The sequence below is a fragment of the Asterias rubens genome, chromosome 5 (genome assembly GCF_902459465.1).
Source record: "Asterias rubens chromosome 5, eAstRub1.3, whole genome shotgun sequence".
In the NCBI taxonomy this organism is placed as follows: domain Eukaryota; kingdom Metazoa; phylum Echinodermata; class Asteroidea; order Forcipulatida; family Asteriidae; genus Asterias; species Asterias rubens.
Genome location: NC_047066.1, coordinates 12,286,854 through 12,306,875, shown reverse-complemented (window position 1 = coordinate 12,306,875; position 20,022 = coordinate 12,286,854). Strand labels below are relative to the sequence as shown.

Here is a 20,022-nt window from a genome sequence, read left to right as displayed (position 1 = left end):
TGGGGCTTTTCCAAACTTATGTCGATTTTTGTCTTCTGATGTTTACTGTTTCAGTCTTGTCTTTTGGATGGTTTTCTGTTTTGACCCTTTTTTCTAGTTGATGTTATTGATTGTAAATAGTAGACTAAAACAGATCATCCAAAATGTTTTTAAAAGACAATTTTGTGACAGTGTTTTGAAAGAGAGGAAAAAGATGATGTTAAACGTCAATTTTCTAAAAGTACATGTATATTTAGTCCTAAGAAATAAAGTGTTATTGTATAATGTATCACTGTTGGATTAGGAACAAATATTTAAGAGGGCCAACCCTCCTCTCTTGATGCAGTTTTGTTGTCTGGTTCCCTAAATCAAGCAGTCAGACCACCTGTATCTGTAGTTCCAAGTCTCATGTCATAGCAAGGAACCAGACTACTTAACCTCACAGCTTCAGTTTAGATCTATGGTTTAGATACAATGTAGGCTATGGAAAGACTATACTGAGATACACCTGCATTATGACATTCAGTTTCGTGTATAATTACTCCACCCTACAAAAACAGGCATGTTGTCATGTTCTGAGTGGCCAGTCTGCTACCTTGCACAAGGCACCTTAGTGTATGTTGGAGTGTGGGTATAATTGTAACATGGATTACAATAGGTTGCAAGCTCTGTAGTACTGATGTAAATTGTTCAATTTTTCTGTTTGCGTTCTAAACTCTTCATGTTTTGTGTCTGTTTACTTTGGTGAAATTTGTGTGGAGAGTTTTGTTATTTGCACGAATACAACTACAATTTTACTTCCTTTTCATCATAATTATGAACATGTAAAATTAAGAACTGCAATGTTTGCCACTAAATTTAAATGTACAAACTTGAAGAAAGACAACAGAATTTGCACTAAAGTTTGTAACAGAAACACTCTGTTTAAAACTGCAAAATAACTTTACATTTTCACATTGTTTCATAGTTGTAACATTGTATTTAAGCAGTTGTTGACAAAATAAATGTTGGCGATTTTACATCAGATATTACCAACCAAAAGACTACACAACTTGTTTGTAACGTCTGTGTTAGCTGTTGGTTTAACCGTGTGGCCCTTTTCACCAACAGCCCTGGGGAGTATGAGGTCCTGAAACTGTGTTTACCCCACAGATAACCCAGAATACTCACACTGTTCGGCTGCAAATTTCAAGAATTTACCTTAAAAATGGCGTGGGCATCTTGATTTTACTCCAATCCAACTCATTGTAACCAAACTGAGGCTGGACAAAATATTAGTCTGGTGCCATGCGCAATGAAATGTTAGCATTTATTACTGTTGTTGGAAACAGGGAACATGACCTAGATGGTGACAGCGTGATAAAGGCCTACTCCGGAGAAGGGGTGGCTATTCCCCGGGGTATGCCCATTTGTCGGGCAGACCAGGGGTTGATTTCACAAAGAGTAAGGTTGGGATTGACTAGTCCTACATGTAGGAGATATTAAATACTTAAGGCTAGTCCTTAGTGTAGGAGGAAAAAGACTAGTCTTACAGACTAACTCTTTGTGAAACCTACCCCTGGAGTAAAGAGATCATAGCAAAAAAAAAAGGCAGCAACCCCAGGGAAAACAGCAGTGAAACAAGGGCTCATTACTATCAGTTTGCTCCTGCCCAACTGGCACTAGCCACAAAATTCCACAGGAGAATGTAAAGACCACAGTACACAAGCCACGTGGTTTCCAAAAGTCATTTTCAAGAAACTTTTCAAGAAACTTCTCAAAAGCAATCCTTACTTTCCAACAAGTGTATCATAATTAATTTCATCCAACTGTCTTGTGAGCGCCTTTGAACAATTTTGGTTGATTTTGGCGCTTTATAAATGTCCTCGATTGATTGACTCAAACAAGAAACCCATGAATCCAATGCTAGCCTATGTAAAGGGTATAATACTTTGTGGCAGTCTATGGTTCCAGTGTACAGATTAATGAATGTATTTTTTTTCTGTACCCAAAGTGTAGATTGTGGAAACAAACCAGCTACAATTTGAAGAGAGAGGGCAAACACTTTTCCTTAATTTCTTAGCTCCTGCCTAGTACTGCTGCCTCCTAGTACACAGTATTTCATTTAAGAAATCTGAAATCATTTCTGGATTAAAAGTTTTGATCCCAAAGGTTTAATATTTAAGAATAGCCTAGTGCCGCCTCCTACAAAAGCATTCTGTCTATAGACCATGTGAGCTTTGTTTACAATAAGTGTAACCTTGTGCATTCTTTGAGTATTCTGGCAGGCAAGATACTGCACTAGTCCTATGGGGAAGTTGACATTTTGTGTCATAATTTCCACATAAATCCAAGAGGTATGAAAGTAAAAGCTGAACAAGTCTTGAGATGTGCACCCTTTCATCATATCAAAAGTTGATAGGAATTCGACAGTATAATCTACATAAAATATAATATTTTATGTTTTCTTCCATTAGGCTGTGTACAAAACGTGCCTGCAGGAAGTCCAGGCTCTTGTGGCTCTTTTGTAAACATGTGATGTCACAGGTCACATTGTCTATATTTAATTGAACCTTTTTTATGAAGGCACAGAATGTTAACAATGCTTGGTCTGGATTTTGGCAAATTTTACTCTAAATGTTTAAATAGTGCTACAATAATTGTATAAAATCTTTCGTTTACGTCAACAAGTTTTGCCAATGATAAGTGGTTGTTAATTGAACTACTGTCAAGAACCCAGCATTAATTCACGTCCATTAGCCATGCTCATGAATTGCTCACACAATTTTACATGGCATTTATATGCGCAAGTTTTTGTATGTTTTTGTTTTGAAAAAGTATTTTTCTTGGTTCAAATCTGTAAAATAAATTTAAAACAAAGGACGCGGGTACAACACATTCAAAAAGAAGGCATGCCACATCAATCCATATATGAACACAGCCAGAGATCGAAAGTGTTTGATTTTTCTGGAGGATGGAAAACCAGAGGGCCTAGACAAAAAAACTGGGAACCAATGCATAGCTTTTTTTTACATAATACATCACCGCTGCTTACTCGCAGACAGTTAGTTTTGCGCATGTGGGAAATTGTTGACGAGCGCCCTCTTGAGTCAAAATCGTAAACAAAACATAGCCTTTCAACCGTTGAAAACGATCTGGGGTCATCGCGATTGATGGAAGACTAAACATGAATATGCAATGAAGTTAGTTGCGATGGTCGGATTTTGAGTCGAATTGATCCTTCAAAATCTACGTAATGTGAATTTTCTTGTTGAGAAATAGACCTCACACGTAAGAAATATATAACAACTGATGTTTTCCACTCAAAATTGAGAAAGCAAACCCTTTGAAAACAATTCCCTGTTTATTTTTGTAACACATGACGACGTTCTGGTGAAGAATTTTTATCAAGGGTAATGTACACAAGCATTGGGCAATTGCGCTTTTTGTGACGTGTGCACATTGTATAAACATTGTGCAGTGTATGCGTTTGTTAAGTTTGTATGTGAAACATGTAGGCCGCGTCAGAAAAACGTCGGTGGAATCCCACTGATTTTGATAATTCCAGAGAGGGTTTGCTGCTATATAAACGGAATAATTTGATAAAATAATAATTTTCCTCTACAACAAACATTGTTTTAATATCAGGGAAATTCAATTTTACTCACAACAGTCTAACAAAACTCATCGTTGACGTCATTCGGTCTCGCTGTTAAAGTCATAGAAACATGCACAAAACAGCGATGGGGTCACTGCTATGAATAATTCATCTCATGTTGGACTTTCTGAAAATCTCGCGCATGCGCAAAACTAATTGGCACTCGATGTAGAGCTCTGAACAGCGGTGACATGTAAAAGCTGGGAATCGAGCCAGGGCCACATTACATTAGTGAGAGGCGAGGGCTTCAGACACTACAGGTACACCACCCATTCCATTAATTCCTAAATAATTGACTTGGGATTCAAATCTATGCCACATTTATCAACGCTGTGTCCATGGGTTCTCTTGCATGTTCTGTCTATTGTAGGCTGTCATCACTTTCTTGGAGGGGATGAGCGTTTGGCTGAGGCCCGGTCGGCGCTTTCTCTTCTGCACTTCCTCTTCCCCATCCTCACCATCCCCTTGCGCTGACCACCCCTCATGAGGAATGCTCTCTTCCCTAAAACTAGTTCTCTCATTACCAGCTGCTGGCACCAAGTGCGACGACTCCTGATGACTGCTTGTTGTGATTGTCGATGGGACGTCACTATCATGTGCAAACTTACATTTGTGTCCGAAGCGGCATCTGCCGTTGCGGAACTTCCAGCAGATTTTCTTCTTACCGCCGAGCTCGGCTTCCTTCGTCTGTGCAGAGGTGAGCTTCACGTGCTGCTCCAAGATGGACAACTTGTGCTGTTCTGCCTCTTGAAAGGGATTGGCAAAGATGGAAGAGGGGGCTAGTGTACTTGGTGCTGATGGGTCTGGAAGAAGTCCAATGACACTGGGTAGGGGTAACTTCTCGGGCTCCTTTTGATGGTTAGATTTTGTTCCACGCTTGGAGAGGGCTCCATCTTGTGTCCTACTGGCAACATCATCATCTGCATCACTGTCAGATTTTTCTTCAGTGCTTGCGAGAAGATTCACTCCTGACGAAACTCTACATGAGAAAAATAATCAATAATGCTTTAAATTGAAGTATCAAATATCACTATCAGACGCTATAAAGCTTGATCTATCTTTGTGCTGGAATTCATCTATGTTTGGACTATTACACTGAAATTGAATCTTTGACTTTCAGATGATTACCTCATTGCAAATCATTAATTTAATTTCAATGCAAGGCATTTAATATTTCTACTCAGAAAAAACAATTACCATGACTGTCTTGAAAGACTTTCATAAGATCAGTCAGAGATGGGGAGATTTTGGAACGCTAGGTGACACCGACAGCTTGGTGGCTCACCAGTCCAGGTAAATGTCATTGTTTACGTAATTTTGTGCACGCACACATTACCACGAACAATGGATTTTACCTATCTGATAAGTCTGTGCCACCGCGTCCCGAAGTTCCCCTACTGTTAGTGTTACTGTGATTACTTCTTTTGATTTTATTATCTATTCTATAATAAACTAAAGCAAAAAGGATTCAGCTAGCCTTTGGCCATACACATAATGGCAATTCACAATTTCAGTCTGACATACACTCATTGATGCCTCAACGGTGACTGTGTGAGTTCCATGGTGAGTGTGAATGCGCAAAGTTGAACCAAACACAAGCTTGCCCTACAAACAGACAAACAAACTTTTGAATTTGACCGGGCAAGTTTCTCTGCATGCACACCGGTTATCCATGTTAACTATCTCTCGTCATACAAAAATAACGTCCAAAATAAAAACAAACTCAGTCCTTCTTTAGTTTGTTTTAATTGGCATTTTTCCCATTTTCTGCAATTGTACATTTGCACTAAACAATAACTAAACATTTTGGGAAATCTCTGCTTACTCTTTAAGCTCCAATTTATTCTTCTCAACTGTTGTTTCTTCTTCATTTTCGGAATCAGACGATCCGTAGTCTGCTACCAAAATTGACGATGACATTTTGTATAGCGCCCTCTACAGCTTTTCTCCAAACTCAATAAATAATGGGAGGAGCTTCATACCGCGTCAATGATTGGTCAATTTGTTTGATGTGCCAAGTTCGAAAGATCTCAAATCAAAATGGCTGCTCCCTTGAAAGCCGTGACATCAAAAATCGGAAATATATTTCTGGATTCTAAGAAAGAATGGCGAAAGGTAAGTTGTCATTTCGTTTTCAGAGGATTTTATGTTGTTCTTTTATTCTACATGAGGAGTATGGAGGGAGTTTTTATCTGGAATTAGACAGAATAATGAAATAAACCGACTGTTGGACGGCTGTAAAAACTAAACTTCTGCGTTCACTTTACAAATGACGTTTGAACACCGTTAGAGGGCGCTATTTTAAGTTAGTGGTGGTGTTGATTTAAAAAAATTAAACAGAAAAAACTATGCCTTTTTCTTTTTTATGTTCTGACTGAACTTAGATAGCTAGCTATATCATCAATCATTGGAGGTATGGCTTTTTCTTTATAAAATTATATTAATAATTAATATTATTTTATTATTATAAAATAATTAAAGGAACATGCTGCCTTGGAATTGGATCTGTCGAGTTGGTCTTTATTTATAATTATAAATTATATAAAGAGCGTTTGAAACCGTTGTTTTGAAATGCATGGTTAGACTTTTAGAGAGATGTTTTAAAGTTACTAGAACATAATGATCTAGTTGCGATAGCGTAACCCTCTTCCCAACGGCCGCCCGGCATGGCGGCCGTCGGGAGGAGGGTTACGTTATCGCAACTAATAATGATCCACACAAGTTTCACTCAAAATTGCACGGTTTTCCTTTTATTAGTTAGTATTACGTCATGAACTAACACAGTAAACGGTATGGGAGTCAAACTCAAAATTTTTAATGGCCGACAGTGTTAGTCGACGAGGTAAAAAGCAAACCACGCAATTTCGAGGCATATTTGTGTAGTAGATCATTGTATTCTACTTTTACAACATCTTTCTACCCATGCATTTTATAACAAATGGTTCAGAATGCTTTTCAAAGACCAACTCGACTGATCCAAGGCAACGTGTTCCTTTAATTTTGCAATCATCATGATGGAATATTGTTAATCTTACTATATTATTATCATATGACGATAATGATATTATGAATGATTGAAATAACTTTGTTAATTTTTTTATTTAAGCCTATTTAAAAACATATATTTGTATTACTATTTACACTACAACTACACTACACTTTGTTTGGAAAAGTTTCCGTATGGCGCCACCACTTTTTCATTCAATATGAACTTCCTAATGAAATAATATATTTTATTGACCTCAATCATTGAGGTTAATAAAATATTATTTCATTCAATGAGAATGAGATATCCCTTTTTGTAAAAATGAGTGAATTATTAAGTGGTGGCGCGCCATCCATACAGAAAGTTATCCGTTTGTTTCCTTTGAATAAATAACAGTCATTCAGTTGAGTTTCAATCCCACAGCCAATCAAGTGAATTGAAGTGAACTCAGCAAATTCATAAACACCAACCAACTACACTAGACCCAGTAACTGGTGCGCTGTACTCCTTTTTTTTTGAAATTTTTTCATTATCGGATCGTGGTCGATAAAAAGAATGACACATTTTTGAAAAAGCAGTACGCCCCAATTACTGGGTCTACATACCTAGCCCTGGCGGCCTTACACTTTCGTTTTGTACTACATTGTACAGTGACATCCTGGACATCAGGGTACATTTCTGGGGCAAACAATTTTCACAGCTTCATAACTCAAATCTTACCTGCAACAAGCCACTAATTTCAACAGATTCACACTCCATGGCAGCATATATTTTTCTGCGGTGGGTTTTGATCGTCATATATTCTCCACAAATCCGTCATTTTCATGAAATAATGCAGCTCCCAACGTTAAGAAATTCAAATTTGTGTTCGTACTCTCATAGTCTGCCGTGTGTACGCAAATCGCACGACGCGCAAATCTTGAATTACGTTTGCGTGTAAAAGGATTCGGGTACGTGTACTTTCTCAAAATGTCCACAGATTTACATTAAACTTACAGGGTTTGAAGATAATGATAGTGGAAAGCTTCCCTTCAAATATTACTAACTAAGGTTGTGTAGTTTTTGAGAAATGAGTAAAACAAGTCACAAAATAATTTTGGTCTCATGAGACCAAAACTATTTTAGCACGTAAAGTCCCCTTAACCAGTTATGATATTATACCAAAACCATAGCATAACTGGTTAATACGTTTTTACATGCTAAAACTGAGACGAAAATTATTACTTTTATTCATTTCTCAAAAACTACAGCACCTCAGTAAGTAAAATTTCAAGAGAAGCTTTCTACTATCATAATCTTCAAATTGTGTAAGTTTAATGTACATCTGTGGACATTGTGTTTTTTGTTAGGAAAAAGTAGCCTTTAACGCTGTGCAATCAAGATACGGTGACCAAGAATTTATGCGTCAAGCTTGCATCATGCAACTTGCACGCGAATGTATATGCGTACGCACGACAACGGACAACACTGTGAGAAAACGACCACTAACGGGAAATTGTTAACGTTGGGAGCTGCATTATTTCACGAAAATGACGGATTTGAGGAAAATATGAGGACCAAAACCCACCGCAGAAAAATGTAGGCCGCCATGGAATGTGAATCTGTTGAAGTTAGTGGCTTGTTGCCATGGTTGCAGGTAAGATTTGAGTTATGAAGCTTTGAAATTTTTCCGCCCCAGAAACGGGCCTCAATAGTTAGGACTCTGTATCTGTGTACAGAAAAGAGTCCTATATAGGGCTAGGGTCTACCTACCAACCAACCAAGCTGGTAAAGTGGTAACAGCCAGTATACTCATCATGATTCATGCAAACATTGGCTTTTACCGCTAACTAAAATAGAAATATTATAAGTTATCACACAAGCGCGAGGGGAATATGGAAAAATATAGCGCTTCTTCGTCCAATATCCAACAAGGCCGAAGTTGGATATGGGACGAAGCGCTATATTTTTCTGTATTCCACAAGCGCGCGTGTTATAAGGAATTTATCTTCCAGTCTCACGTGCAACGCGCAAAGTTTTAAATTTCAGAATATTATTTCGGGATGAACAGCATGCACGCACACAAAGTTTAGAGTGTAATTTTTCCACTGTCTGTATGCGTAATAGTAATCTGGTAATAATAATATGAATTTAAAGTATGATTTCAGCAATATATGACAATACTAATTTATTCTAAATATTAGTCATTGTGAAGTCTGGTAAGCTTGGTCGGATTCAAACCCATATTTTAAAAAGCCTTAAATTGTGTTTGTTTTCAAGTAATAAATAAAAAAGAAAATCAAGTGAAAAAACAAAATAAAAAAATGGAATGAACATTTTCTGAATAAAGTTCTGGTCAATAAAATGTACCTTTTCAAATGTTTTGCAGAAGCCAAGGAAAGCTACACCACAGAAGCGAAAACCACAATACAGAGAGGTAGGGTAAACTGGGGTAAAAACGCCCGTTTTTCTAGTTTATGAGAAATGTCTCCGAATTTCTTGGAGACAGAGGGAAATTAATGTGTGGTTTTATCCATTACATATCTCCTCTATTGTGTGCAAATATAAAATTAAACTCACTATGTTGATAAAGGGAAATTTTCCTTGCTTTTTGAAAGGAAGTTTGGCGGGCGTTTTTACCCGGGTGTTGGGGTAAAAACGCCCAAGACCCGGGTAAAAACGCCCGCGCATATGTAAACCCCCAAAAGCGATTGCTATTATATACAGGTTTTTGTAGTGGAATCATATTTATTCAATTGATTCAATATTGAGGAACCTACACTAACTACAAACAATTTTTTAAACACAGTTAGTTCATTATATAACTATAAACTCAATCATTTGAAACCGTAATTTTATGTGGAAGGTTGAAACATTAGCGCACATAATTAACGCACAACAAACTTTAACACTTATTTTATGTACCAACTTTGAAAGGTCTAAGGTTACAAAGCCCATAACTGAAGCACACTGTTCCCAGGAAATCGTCCCAGAAGCTCCTGATTTCACAAAGCACTAAGACTCATGTTAAAATGACTTGTCAGTTAAGATTGCAAAGATTTGCAAATAAGGCCATTCTTAGCTCTTTGTAAAATCAAGCTTGGATCACTGATATTTCTTTTAAGACCTAAGATTAGAAGACGCATTTCATACTAAAACTGTTTTTTTCTTTCTTTTTTTCTTTTTTTTCAGTATTACTTAGAAAGCTTTGACTCTATATCTTACATCATGCTTTTACAAGCAACTTTAAAACATATTCGGTCAATTCAGTTTGAAACATGCCTTACTAAAGTCAATCATGTTTTTACCCCAAGCAAAATCAATGTTATTAGTCATAAATTTACATATATGTTTCTAGCCTGCTTTGTGATAGTAGCTATTTCAATGCATATTTATCTGCCATTTATTGAATTTGACCATAGTTTTAGCCAAGTCTTCTTGATTTAATCCCCAGTGGCGTGCAGTAGTTGGAATGATGGTCTGTAATTTGCAGAGGATATCACAGCGTCGAGTCTGGAGAATGTCATCATTTTTTTCTGGCCAAATGAATCTGTTGGTGCCACGAGGCAGCATGTATTTGACGGTCACATGAGTCGGAGTGATTGGTAGCATCACTACTCCAATGTATAAATCCTCCTCATATATAGCTGCCACATATTCTCCCACTTGATAATTTGCAGAAATCACGTTTTCAGAAGATCCTGCCGAGTGTACTGTCCCTGATGAAGCTGCTGCCTGTGACGCTACTAGTGTTTCTTGTTTGTTGTCATTCGATGTCGCTTGCATTTTCTTTTGTTCCATTTTCCTCTTCTGTGCTAGGTCTTTTTTCTCTTTTGCTACTTCTCGATTCTTTTGCAGCTGCTCTTTCTTACTTTTAGCCAGTTGTTTTTTCGCTTTGATTTCTGCTTTCTTTTTCTGTTTTTCTTGTTCTTCTGTTTGAAGCCTTACAACCACTTCATCGTCTGTTAGGCATTCCCCAAATGATCTCTTCACAGCTTTCCCCCTTTTCTTTTCATTAACTGGTGCCTGTCGTTTCTGAAGTGAGTTAAGCACAGCGACCTTCATTGCTCGCTTTGGCGTGAGAGGATCAGTGAGGGAGTCATCTTCACTAGAAGGAGAAACCAATGGACTTGGTGGAGAGCTAACGTGGGCTGGACTCTGTGTGTCCCAAGAAAGATCAGGTGCTGGACTAAGTGTTGGCTGTGTGGTCTCACCTTCATCTACACTGGAACATGAAGCTGCAACTTGGTCTGGACTCATCTGTGTGTCCTGATTAACTTGTACCGTGCTACATGTAGGCCTACGTGTATCTGTATCTGGACGGAAGAACACCTTGGCTGGAAGAAGCTTCTCTGTGGGAATGGCATGTCTGTCCACTGGATATATTCCGCTTTTCATGAAGCCAGAGATAACATGCTCTTTACGGAAAGCCTTAGCATACAGCTGCTTCAGCAGGCCAGGAAAAGTTGACTTGTCAACACTTTTCAGTCGACTACCCTTGTAGTGCCGCTTCAGGATTTTGCTCCAGTCTTTTTTGGCAGGGCCAAACACACCAACATCTAATGGTTGTAGAACGTGCGAACAGTGCGGTGGCATACAGAGAAGGTGCACATCGTGTGCTTTGGCTGTGGTTATTAGATCTACAGTGATGTGACTACTGTGCCCATCGAACAAAACCAGAATGGGTTTCTTGATGTGTCTGACGTGGTATAAGAAGCGCTTCTCGAACCATGAGGCCAGTGTTGTCCCTTCCATCCATCCTGAATCAGTTGTCGAGTACCCTGCACCATAAGGACCACCAACACACCAAGAATCATACAAGTTCTTGGCCTTGTAGAGGATATATGGGGGGAACACTTTACCATTTGCAGCAACACATCCCAAGACAGTGTACATTTCTTTCCCACTACCTGGAATGACAACACTGGGGTTGCGTTTCCCTTTCTTTACAAATACTCTCTTGCATTTTGGATCGGTGACAAAGCCTGTCTCATCCAGATTGATGATTTGAGCAGGAGAATCACGGATTCCTAGCTCATCAACTTTCTGTTCTAAAATGTCAAAGAACTTTGATATGACAAACTCATTGCAGGATGTAGCCCTAGAGATGGTTAACACCTCTGGTTTTCTAGGAGCAAGTTCAGTCATCCAGCGTCTTGTGAAGCCGTAGAACCAATCGTCGCCTGGACGGTTATTCTTGAACCGGGTCTTCTTTGCCAGAGATGCGACATACTCTTCTGTGATGTCTAGTATATCTGATTTCTCCATTGGACATGCATACTCCCCAGCTGCAATAATGGCTGTTACCAAGAGTTCCTCCTCTGCATGCGAAAGGTCTGTAGCTCTTCCTGATCCGTATTTAAGATTGGGATCTGCGATGTGCTCTCTGAGTGTTCGTCTTGGAATCTTGTATTGCCTTTCTGCTTCACGTTGACTTATTTCACCTCTCTGCACTCGGCAGAGGGCAGTTTTTAGAGTGATTGTGCTATACTTTTGTCGCAAACCAGTTTTCTGATACTGTCGAGGCATCTTGCTCTGAAAAAAAAGATGTAAGAAAGGCTAAAGGCTAGGCAACAGAATAGTGTTTGGAATGCGAAAGGTTGGGGAAGAAAAATCACTCAATTAAATAAAGCCAATGCCACCTTGCACCTTGAAAAATGCCCTAGGGCATGTAGGGTTACTGTTTACCCTTGAAATACGGGCAGCACTAATTATGTAGTGGGCTGCTGTGGATGCAGGCACCAAGGCCTATGGTAGGATAGCAAGACCAACTCATAGGCATATGCCTGGTACACGCAATACCAGTAGGTCTATGTAATCTTAACAACTTGACCCTAATATTTCAGACCTACATGCACTTGTATGCAAGCCTTAATGAAGAAATATTGACTACATAACACTGGCCTAATAGATTGTTTAAAAGTTTGTAGGAATATTGAAATTGAAATATTTACCTTCAGTAAAAGAGTCCTTCCTGTGAGCCCCAAGTGTGACTGGCTTCTGAAAGATACAGTACTTGTACAACATGTCATGTATGCATGTGTGTCCATAGGCTGTGCATGTGTTTTCACATGTGCTCTCGCATGTGCTCTCACATGTTTTGCGCATGTGACAGAATCTACCTCCCAGATTTTAATGAGGACACAACACACTCAAACAGTAATAGGTAAGGCCTACTGTTGTAACAGAGACAGTCAAGTGGTGGAAATAGATCAGAGCACACAGGACAACAAGAGATGAACGGAGAAGAGGTTGACGGAGGGGGGGGGGGCAGAGGGAGGGGCTGGTATGACCAAAAGAGGTTGGACAACACAAAAGACAACAAGTGGGAAGGGTGGTTAGTTAATGAGGCAGATACAAATTTGGCTGTCAAATTATTTATAATGAGGTTTTTGATGACTAATGGGGCTTTAATAGAGTTCAATGTTAAAGGATGCTACTGGGCGTTTTTACCCCGAGGTACTTGATTTATCCTGGGGTAAAAACGCCCACTTGCAAAACAATAGTAAGCAAAATATTAAAATTCATTTGAATATTGTGATCATTTATTACTTTGTAGTTAACCCTTCTGAATATATATCAACTATGGAATAATAAAAAAAATACACAATGTGCTGGTTTTTTTTCTTTTTTAGGTTTAGTAGGTTAAACCTTCGACAGGCATTTTTCAAAACTTTTTAATTTTTTTTTTTTTTTACAGCAACTATGCATCCTTAAAACATGTTAATGAGTTTAATTCTTCTTTTTATTATATTTCCCATGCATTGTCCTTAATAGAAATATATTTCATTTAGTAATTCTATTTGTCTTTTTTTTACTAGCGGAAGAAACAAGTCAAGTGGGCGTTTTTACCCCATGGGCGCTTTTACCCCAGTTTACCCTAAGTTCTTAGGAATTATAAAACTTTATCATCTTTTTACAGGCGGTAAACAATGAAGCTGCCCTGCCCTATTCAAGACTTATAATAAACTGCTCACAAAAAGTAAGGAAACTTTTTTCAATCCAGTATATTTGTTATTATATAATACTCTCTTTGTATATGGTATATATCAATGGAAAGCTGAACTGTTCCTCTTTAAAATTACACCACATTTGCAATGATTACATGTTGCTGAACTTGGCTACACGAATAACAATGAGGCAAAGTCACAAATCAAATGAGCCAAAATTACCGTTGTCTGTGAATGGTCAATAGGTAATGCTCAATAATCAAACCGATGCAAGCTTTTCAGAACCATTATTAGTGTACGCAAAGATTTGCACCAGTGGACACAATTAACCCTCATCCTGAACACCTTGTTTGATGGGTATTTGCAAGACGATATTCTACAGCCAAATGCAGTCCCATACTTGCAGACTCTTGGACCAAATGCCATCTTTCACGATGAAAACGCTCACCCCCATCGACCCCGACTGGTGACTGACTACCTGAAAAATGTTGGGGTGCACCGGATGGATTGGCCCGCTAACAGTCGAGACCTGAATCCCATGGAACATTTGTGGGACCAGCTTGGCCTCGCTGTCCGCGCCAGAACCACCAATAAATCAACTGTGGCTGACCTAACCAGGTTCCTTAATGAAGAATGGAACGCCATCCCTCATCATCAGTGCATCACAAGACTTGTGTGCAACATGAGAAGAAGGTGCCAGGCTGTCATCAACGCCTTTGGATTGTCCACTCGTTACTGAACTTTTTGTATCAATAAAGTGTATTACGTGTATAAGATCAGTAAGTTGTCTTGCTCTATACCAAACTTCTTGTCTCAATAAAGTGGATTAAGATCAGTAAGTTGTCTTGCTTGTTTGAATTACAGTGTCAATTTGATTGTTCACACGGTAACACAAAATTGCTAATTTTGGCACATTTGATTTGTGACTTTGTCTCATTCTCATTAATGTGGTCAAGTTCAGCAACATGTAATCATTGCAATTGTGGTATCATTTTAAAGAGGAACAGTTCAGCTTTGCAATGATATATAACATATACAAAGAGAGTATTAAATAATAACAAATATACTGGATTGAAAAAGTTTCCTTACTTTTTGTGAGCAGTTTATATTAGCTTGTTCAGCTTAGGCTGAGACATTTTTCTCTTCATGTATGTGTTTGTTAAGATTTTAAACAGAGGACTTGAGATTGACAAGCGAGCTTAAAGGAACACATTGCCTTGGAATCTTGGATCGATCGAGTTGGTCTTTGAAAAGTGTCTGTAACTGTTTGTTATAAGATGCATTAATTAGAAAGATGATTTACACAAATTAGCCTCGAAATTGCGTGGTTTTCCTTTTACTTTGCGAACTAACACTGTCGGCCATTTAAGGGAGTCAAAAATATTGACTCCCATAAAAAATTTGACTCCCATATGTAAATGGCCGACCGTGTGAGTAAACGAGGTAAAAGGAAAACCATGCAATTTCGAGTGATACTTGTGCTGATCATTATTCTACTTTTAAAATATCTTTCTAATCATATAATGCATTTTATAACAAACAGTTACAAACGCTTTCCAAAGACTAACTCGACCGATCCAAGGCAACATGTTCCTTTAAACTGTTCTTTCATTTTAGGGCCTTGACGTGTGGGTTCGAGATCCCACTGAAGTTTGGTTACCAGCGTCAGTGACATCAGTTGAAAAAGATGGAAGTTTATGCATCAAGCTGAGCAGTGGTCAGGTGAGATTTTGTTTCCATGGTTCCACAGTCCATCAGGGTCCAATTTCATAGAGCTGCTATTAAGCACAACAATTTGCTATTAGCATGAAATTTCTTCCTTTATAAAAACAGGATTACCAACAAATTTCCATTTTGTTGCATATTGCTTGTCACTAGTATTCAGCTGTTGTTTGCTAAATCCTGAAAAGTGAAAATCACATTGAAATTTGGTTCACAAATGCAACTTGTTGGTTATTGGGTGCTGACCAAGTGAACATGATGTCTTTGCCTTAAATATATTTTGTTAGCACCATTTTGGCAGTCTTATTACAGTTACTGTGCAGTGTGTATTAGTTGTTGCACGCAAAATTTTTACTCCCAAAATTGCAGACCATACATGTAGGTCAAACATTAGCCATGTGTGAGGCTGTATCCGAATTAGTTGCAATGGCTACGGCTGTTGCTAAGGGTGTTGGTGCTAAGGACGTCCCATACTTCAACACATGATGACGCAAAATCTAGCCGTACCTGTAGCCAATTCGGACACGACCTCACAGCAGTGCAGGGGGTAAATCAGGCGAAAGGACAAGTTCTGTTTAATAAAGGGCTTGACTTTTACACTGGATCTGAGGCCAGTGATTTTTAGCGTTAGGCCAGTAAACCCAAGTCTGTTTGTCTTTTGTTTAAGATAATATATATAAATCTTTTGATTGTTAAAAGAATACTTACCCATGATCTAAATGGGATAAATCTTGCTAATGCTTTGAAACTTCCAATATATCAGTTCAATTGTTAAATTGTGTACGCTATTTTTTCTACTCAATTTAAAATCTAATCTTCTACCCCAAAATGTTTTGAGCTACAAACCCAGCAGTCTTGGGGGTTTCTCCCAAATTTTGAGCCATGCATTCATTCCCTCACCTTTTTTTCCAGGAGTCTGTAGTGACACCAAAAGGAGACTACCCATCGATCAGTGGTAACCTGAAGAGCTGCGAGGAGACGGATGATCTGACGGCTTTGAACCCACTCTGTGAAGCTGCAGGTGAGAGCCCATTCCGTGTCAAAAACTATCAGGGCCCAATTTCATGGAGCTGCTAAGCACACAAATTTGCTTAGCATGAAATTTCTTTCTTGATAAAAACAGGATTACCAACCAAATTTCCGTTTTTATCAAGGAAGAAATTTCATGCTAAGCAAATTTGTGTGCTAAGCAGCTATCGCCAGGCACAAGCTAGTGTGTCTGAATGATACGCTGATACAACTGCCCGACCAAAAGTATATTAACAATTGAAACAGTTAAGCGGTTGAATGTCCCAACCCTCCTACACATGTACTCTTCAGCCAATTTCACAAAATGTTAGGACTAATTCTGTCTCGAGTTAGGACGAGTAACCCATCCTAACTAGGACGAGTAACTCGTCCTAACTTAGTATGGGTTCAATGCATCCTGACGTCTATGGTTACAAAACTTAACTCGTCCTAAGTCGATTAATCCTGAGTTAGGCAGAGTTTGGTGAAACTGACAGCTGATCCTGTTTTTATTTTGGGAATTATTATTGCTAACTTTCTCACAGTCCTTCATTGTCTGCGTTCCCGTTTCCACACTGGAGCCTACAGCACTTCGGCTGGCATCACTCTGATAGCGGTCAACCCCTTCAGGGAAGTCAAGGGGTGCTATGGAGAGGAGGCTGTGCAGAGCTACAGAGAGGGCGCTGTTAAGGTGAGTTGGTGTTGCGGTAATCCACTCAAACTCTTCCTGGGGTTTCACCTGAAACAATCTTAACAATGAGAGGTGGATTAAAGTTTATTTTGCTTGTCCTATTTTTACGCTGGAAAAGGCTTTATAAAAAAAGTGATTAAGGAGTGACAACGCTCGACTTTAACACTGGACCACAGGCCTTGAAGCCATGACTTGACAAGCCCGATGGTCTTGTGTTTTTCACTTGAATAATAGCGAGATTTAGCTGCACGTTACGTGAGCAAAAACGTGAACGTGAAAAAAAAAAAATGTGTGGTCACATATGACGTGGTAATTTCACGTATGCTAAAAATGTGAGACGTCTAAGTTTACACGGAACGTGCAGCTAAACCTCCCTAGTAATACCTCACTGTAATATCGTTAAATGAAATTTCCTTGAACATAGACAAGAAGTTTACACATAATACCCATCAGGAAAATGTGATTAAGTTGTTTCTACAAGCCTTTTTGAGGTATGGCGGACGGGATAGGAGTGTACTGTTTTGTTTGGGTATATACACACAAATTTACCCAAATATTAATAGTGTTAGCATTGTGTCCGCCATATCTCAAAATGGCTTTATGGGCTTGCTTCAAACAAAACTTAGTTTTTTTTTTTCACTAAGTTTCTGGTCTCCTTCATCCTGTTATTGGTGCTTGTTGGATGTGTAAATGAATAATATACAAAATAAATAAATAATTGTTATCATGACTTGGATTATACAGACTAAAGCACCCCATGTGTACGCTGTGGCTGAGAGAGCGTACAGTCAAATGGAGCATGGCGTGGGTCCCCTCAACCAGTCCATCATTGTTAGCGGAGAGAGCGGAGCTGGTAAAGTAAGTGCAAGACCACAGGTCATACAGCATTTGTTTTATACAGGACACCTTCGATCATGTTGGTATTCTCACGTGGTGTATCCCAACATATGCATCAAATAACAAACCGATGAAAATTGGTCAACGAAGATGCAAAAGAATAATGAATGAAAAAAAAACACCCTTGTTGCACAACTTTGTGTGCTTTCAGATGCATAATAAAAGGCTTTAGCTGAAGTGTTTTATTATTTGAGTGAGAAATTACCTCTTTCTCAAAAACTGTGTGCACTTAAGAGGGAACCGTTTCTCACAATGTTTTATACTATCAACAGCTCTCCATTGCTTGTTGCCTAGTAAGTTTTTATGCTAACAATTATTTTGAATTGATTAATTACCAATAAGTGTCCAGTGCCTTTGGATTGGAGTGCAGACAATCTAGACTTTGAGGTTTGCGTCTACAGTGTATATTACATGTTCCTCTGTAATGAGTTAGGGTTCTGAATAGAACCAGTGCTGTATAAAGCCATTGTGCCCATTCAAAAGTTTCCTATAGACTTTAAGATTTTCAAATTTATTTATTTATTTATTTATTTTATTTCTCTCGGGAATCAAAACTACAATAATGCACATTAATAAGGTTAAAAACATTGACAAATACAGCAAAAAGCAATTTAAATACACTACCTTACAAATATTGGGGAAAAAACCCAAGCAAAGAGCAATTTAAATATAGTAAAGAAAAAGAAACAGCTGGAGCTCGAAGGAAAAGAAACACAGTTCCTGTCGAGAGGCTCTCCTCTTCAGCTGATCCTTAGAAGAACAAAAAAAAACGAAAAATATATAAATGGAAATTCCCTTGCAAAGTGAAAATTGCTTGCCCTCTGAAGGATGAAATCCCAGGCCTGGCGCAAGAACAGTGTGTAAGCTCGTTCTGAAACTCGCCGTAAGAGTTGTAGCACCATGCACATTAGTAAAAGTTTGTGGTAAAAATACCATGGAAGTTTTTGCAGTGCAACGACGGCAATGTACCCATTTGATTTGGTTTCCCAAGCTTTATGGGGTTTTTTTTTCTGTTTTTTTTTTTCTTCTAATCTTTGTTATCCAGACCTGGACAGCCCGCTGCCTGATGAAATACCTTGCCACTGTAGCAGTCTACAATCCTGGGTAAGGAATACTTACGCTGCTATATGGAAACCCCTGGATAGGCGCAAAGGGTCAAATAATAGAATGGACCCACCACGCAGAACGTTCATCCAACAGGCCTTTCTTATTACTACAGCCAGGACGCTGTCTGAGATTGTGACGCGGTCATATATGCAAGGGGTCTTAACCCGACCAGATTCCTTATGTGTGACTGTGCAGTGCACACTTTATAGGTGATCGTGCTCGATAAGATGTGCACTAAATCTTAACATGCAATCTGGGCCCAATTTCTTAGAGCTGCTAAGCACAAAAATTTGCTTAGCATTTAATGTTTGCCTTGAAAAAAACAGGATTACCAACCAAATTTCTACGTGTTTTGCGGGATAAGCAAACAACAGCTGAATACCAGTAACAAGCAATATGTAATAAATGAAAATTTAGTTGGTAACCCTGTTTTTATCCAGGAAGAAATTTTATGCTGAGCAAATTTTTGTGCTTAGCAGCTCTACGAAATTGGGCCCTGCACTCCAGGGCTTCAATTTTAAACAGGACCACAGGCCCGAGGGCAAAGTCCCCCACAATCCTTGGCTTATTTGAACAGCCTCCTTATTCACAACTGACATGTTTACATTTTTTCACTATCAATATCATTGGTTATGTTTACTCTCTGCTTGTATTGTAACACTTTATTTGGGTCCATATGGGTGTTTTTAATTTCTATTTTATTGATAAATTACCACATTTAAACCATGTATTATTCACATCTGTGAATGGAAGAAATATAAACATTTTAAAGAAGTAAGGTTGCACAGTTTTTAGTAGCCCATAGGGCAAGAGTGTTTACTAGCCTGTACATGAAGCAGTTGTCACTAGACAATGAACACAGGGCTAGTGTTAAGAGCGAGCCCTGTTTTAATGTATAATGGTGACACTGGGAATAACATGGGCAGCCGATTTCACGAAACACTGGGATCAATGTAAAAGGAGTAACTCGTCCTAACTTAGGATGGGCTCAAATTGTTTCTTATTGTGAGTATGGAAGTAAATGTTACACTACATTGGATTGAATTGAATTGAATCTCTGTTGTTT

At 38.6% G+C, this 20,022-nt stretch overlaps 2 protein-coding genes across 2 annotated transcripts in view; one reads left to right on the top strand and one right to left on the bottom strand.

Annotated features, from left to right (window-relative positions):
• Nucleotides 1-3,815: 3,815 nt before the first annotated feature.
• Nucleotides 3,816-5,541, bottom strand: LOC117289884. Its single transcript, XM_033771073.1, has 2 exons — nt 5,442-5,541; nt 3,816-4,595 (listed from the first exon to the last, which is right to left on the bottom strand). The coding sequence occupies exons 1-2, from the start codon at nt 5,534-5,536 to the stop codon at nt 3,941-3,943; spliced, it is 750 nt and encodes a 249-aa protein (XP_033626964.1). The 5' UTR covers nt 5,537-5,541; the 3' UTR covers nt 3,816-3,940.
• A 68-nt stretch (nt 5,542-5,609) lies between these two features.
• LOC117289883 (unconventional myosin-XIX-like) overlaps nt 5,610-20,022 on the top strand; it is a 30,760-nt gene continuing 16,347 nt past the window's right edge. The window contains exons 1-7 of the mRNA XM_033771071.1: nt 5,610-5,731; nt 8,971-9,018; nt 15,149-15,253; nt 16,166-16,274; nt 16,807-16,952; nt 17,697-17,810; nt 18,895-18,953. Coding sequence (XP_033626962.1) covers nt 5,657-5,731; nt 8,971-9,018; nt 15,149-15,253; nt 16,166-16,274; nt 16,807-16,952; nt 17,697-17,810; nt 18,895-18,953 — 656 coding nt within the window. The 5' untranslated portion in view covers nt 5,610-5,656. The remainder of the gene's footprint in view (nt 5,732-8,970; nt 9,019-15,148; nt 15,254-16,165; nt 16,275-16,806; nt 16,953-17,696; nt 17,811-18,894; nt 18,954-20,022) is intronic.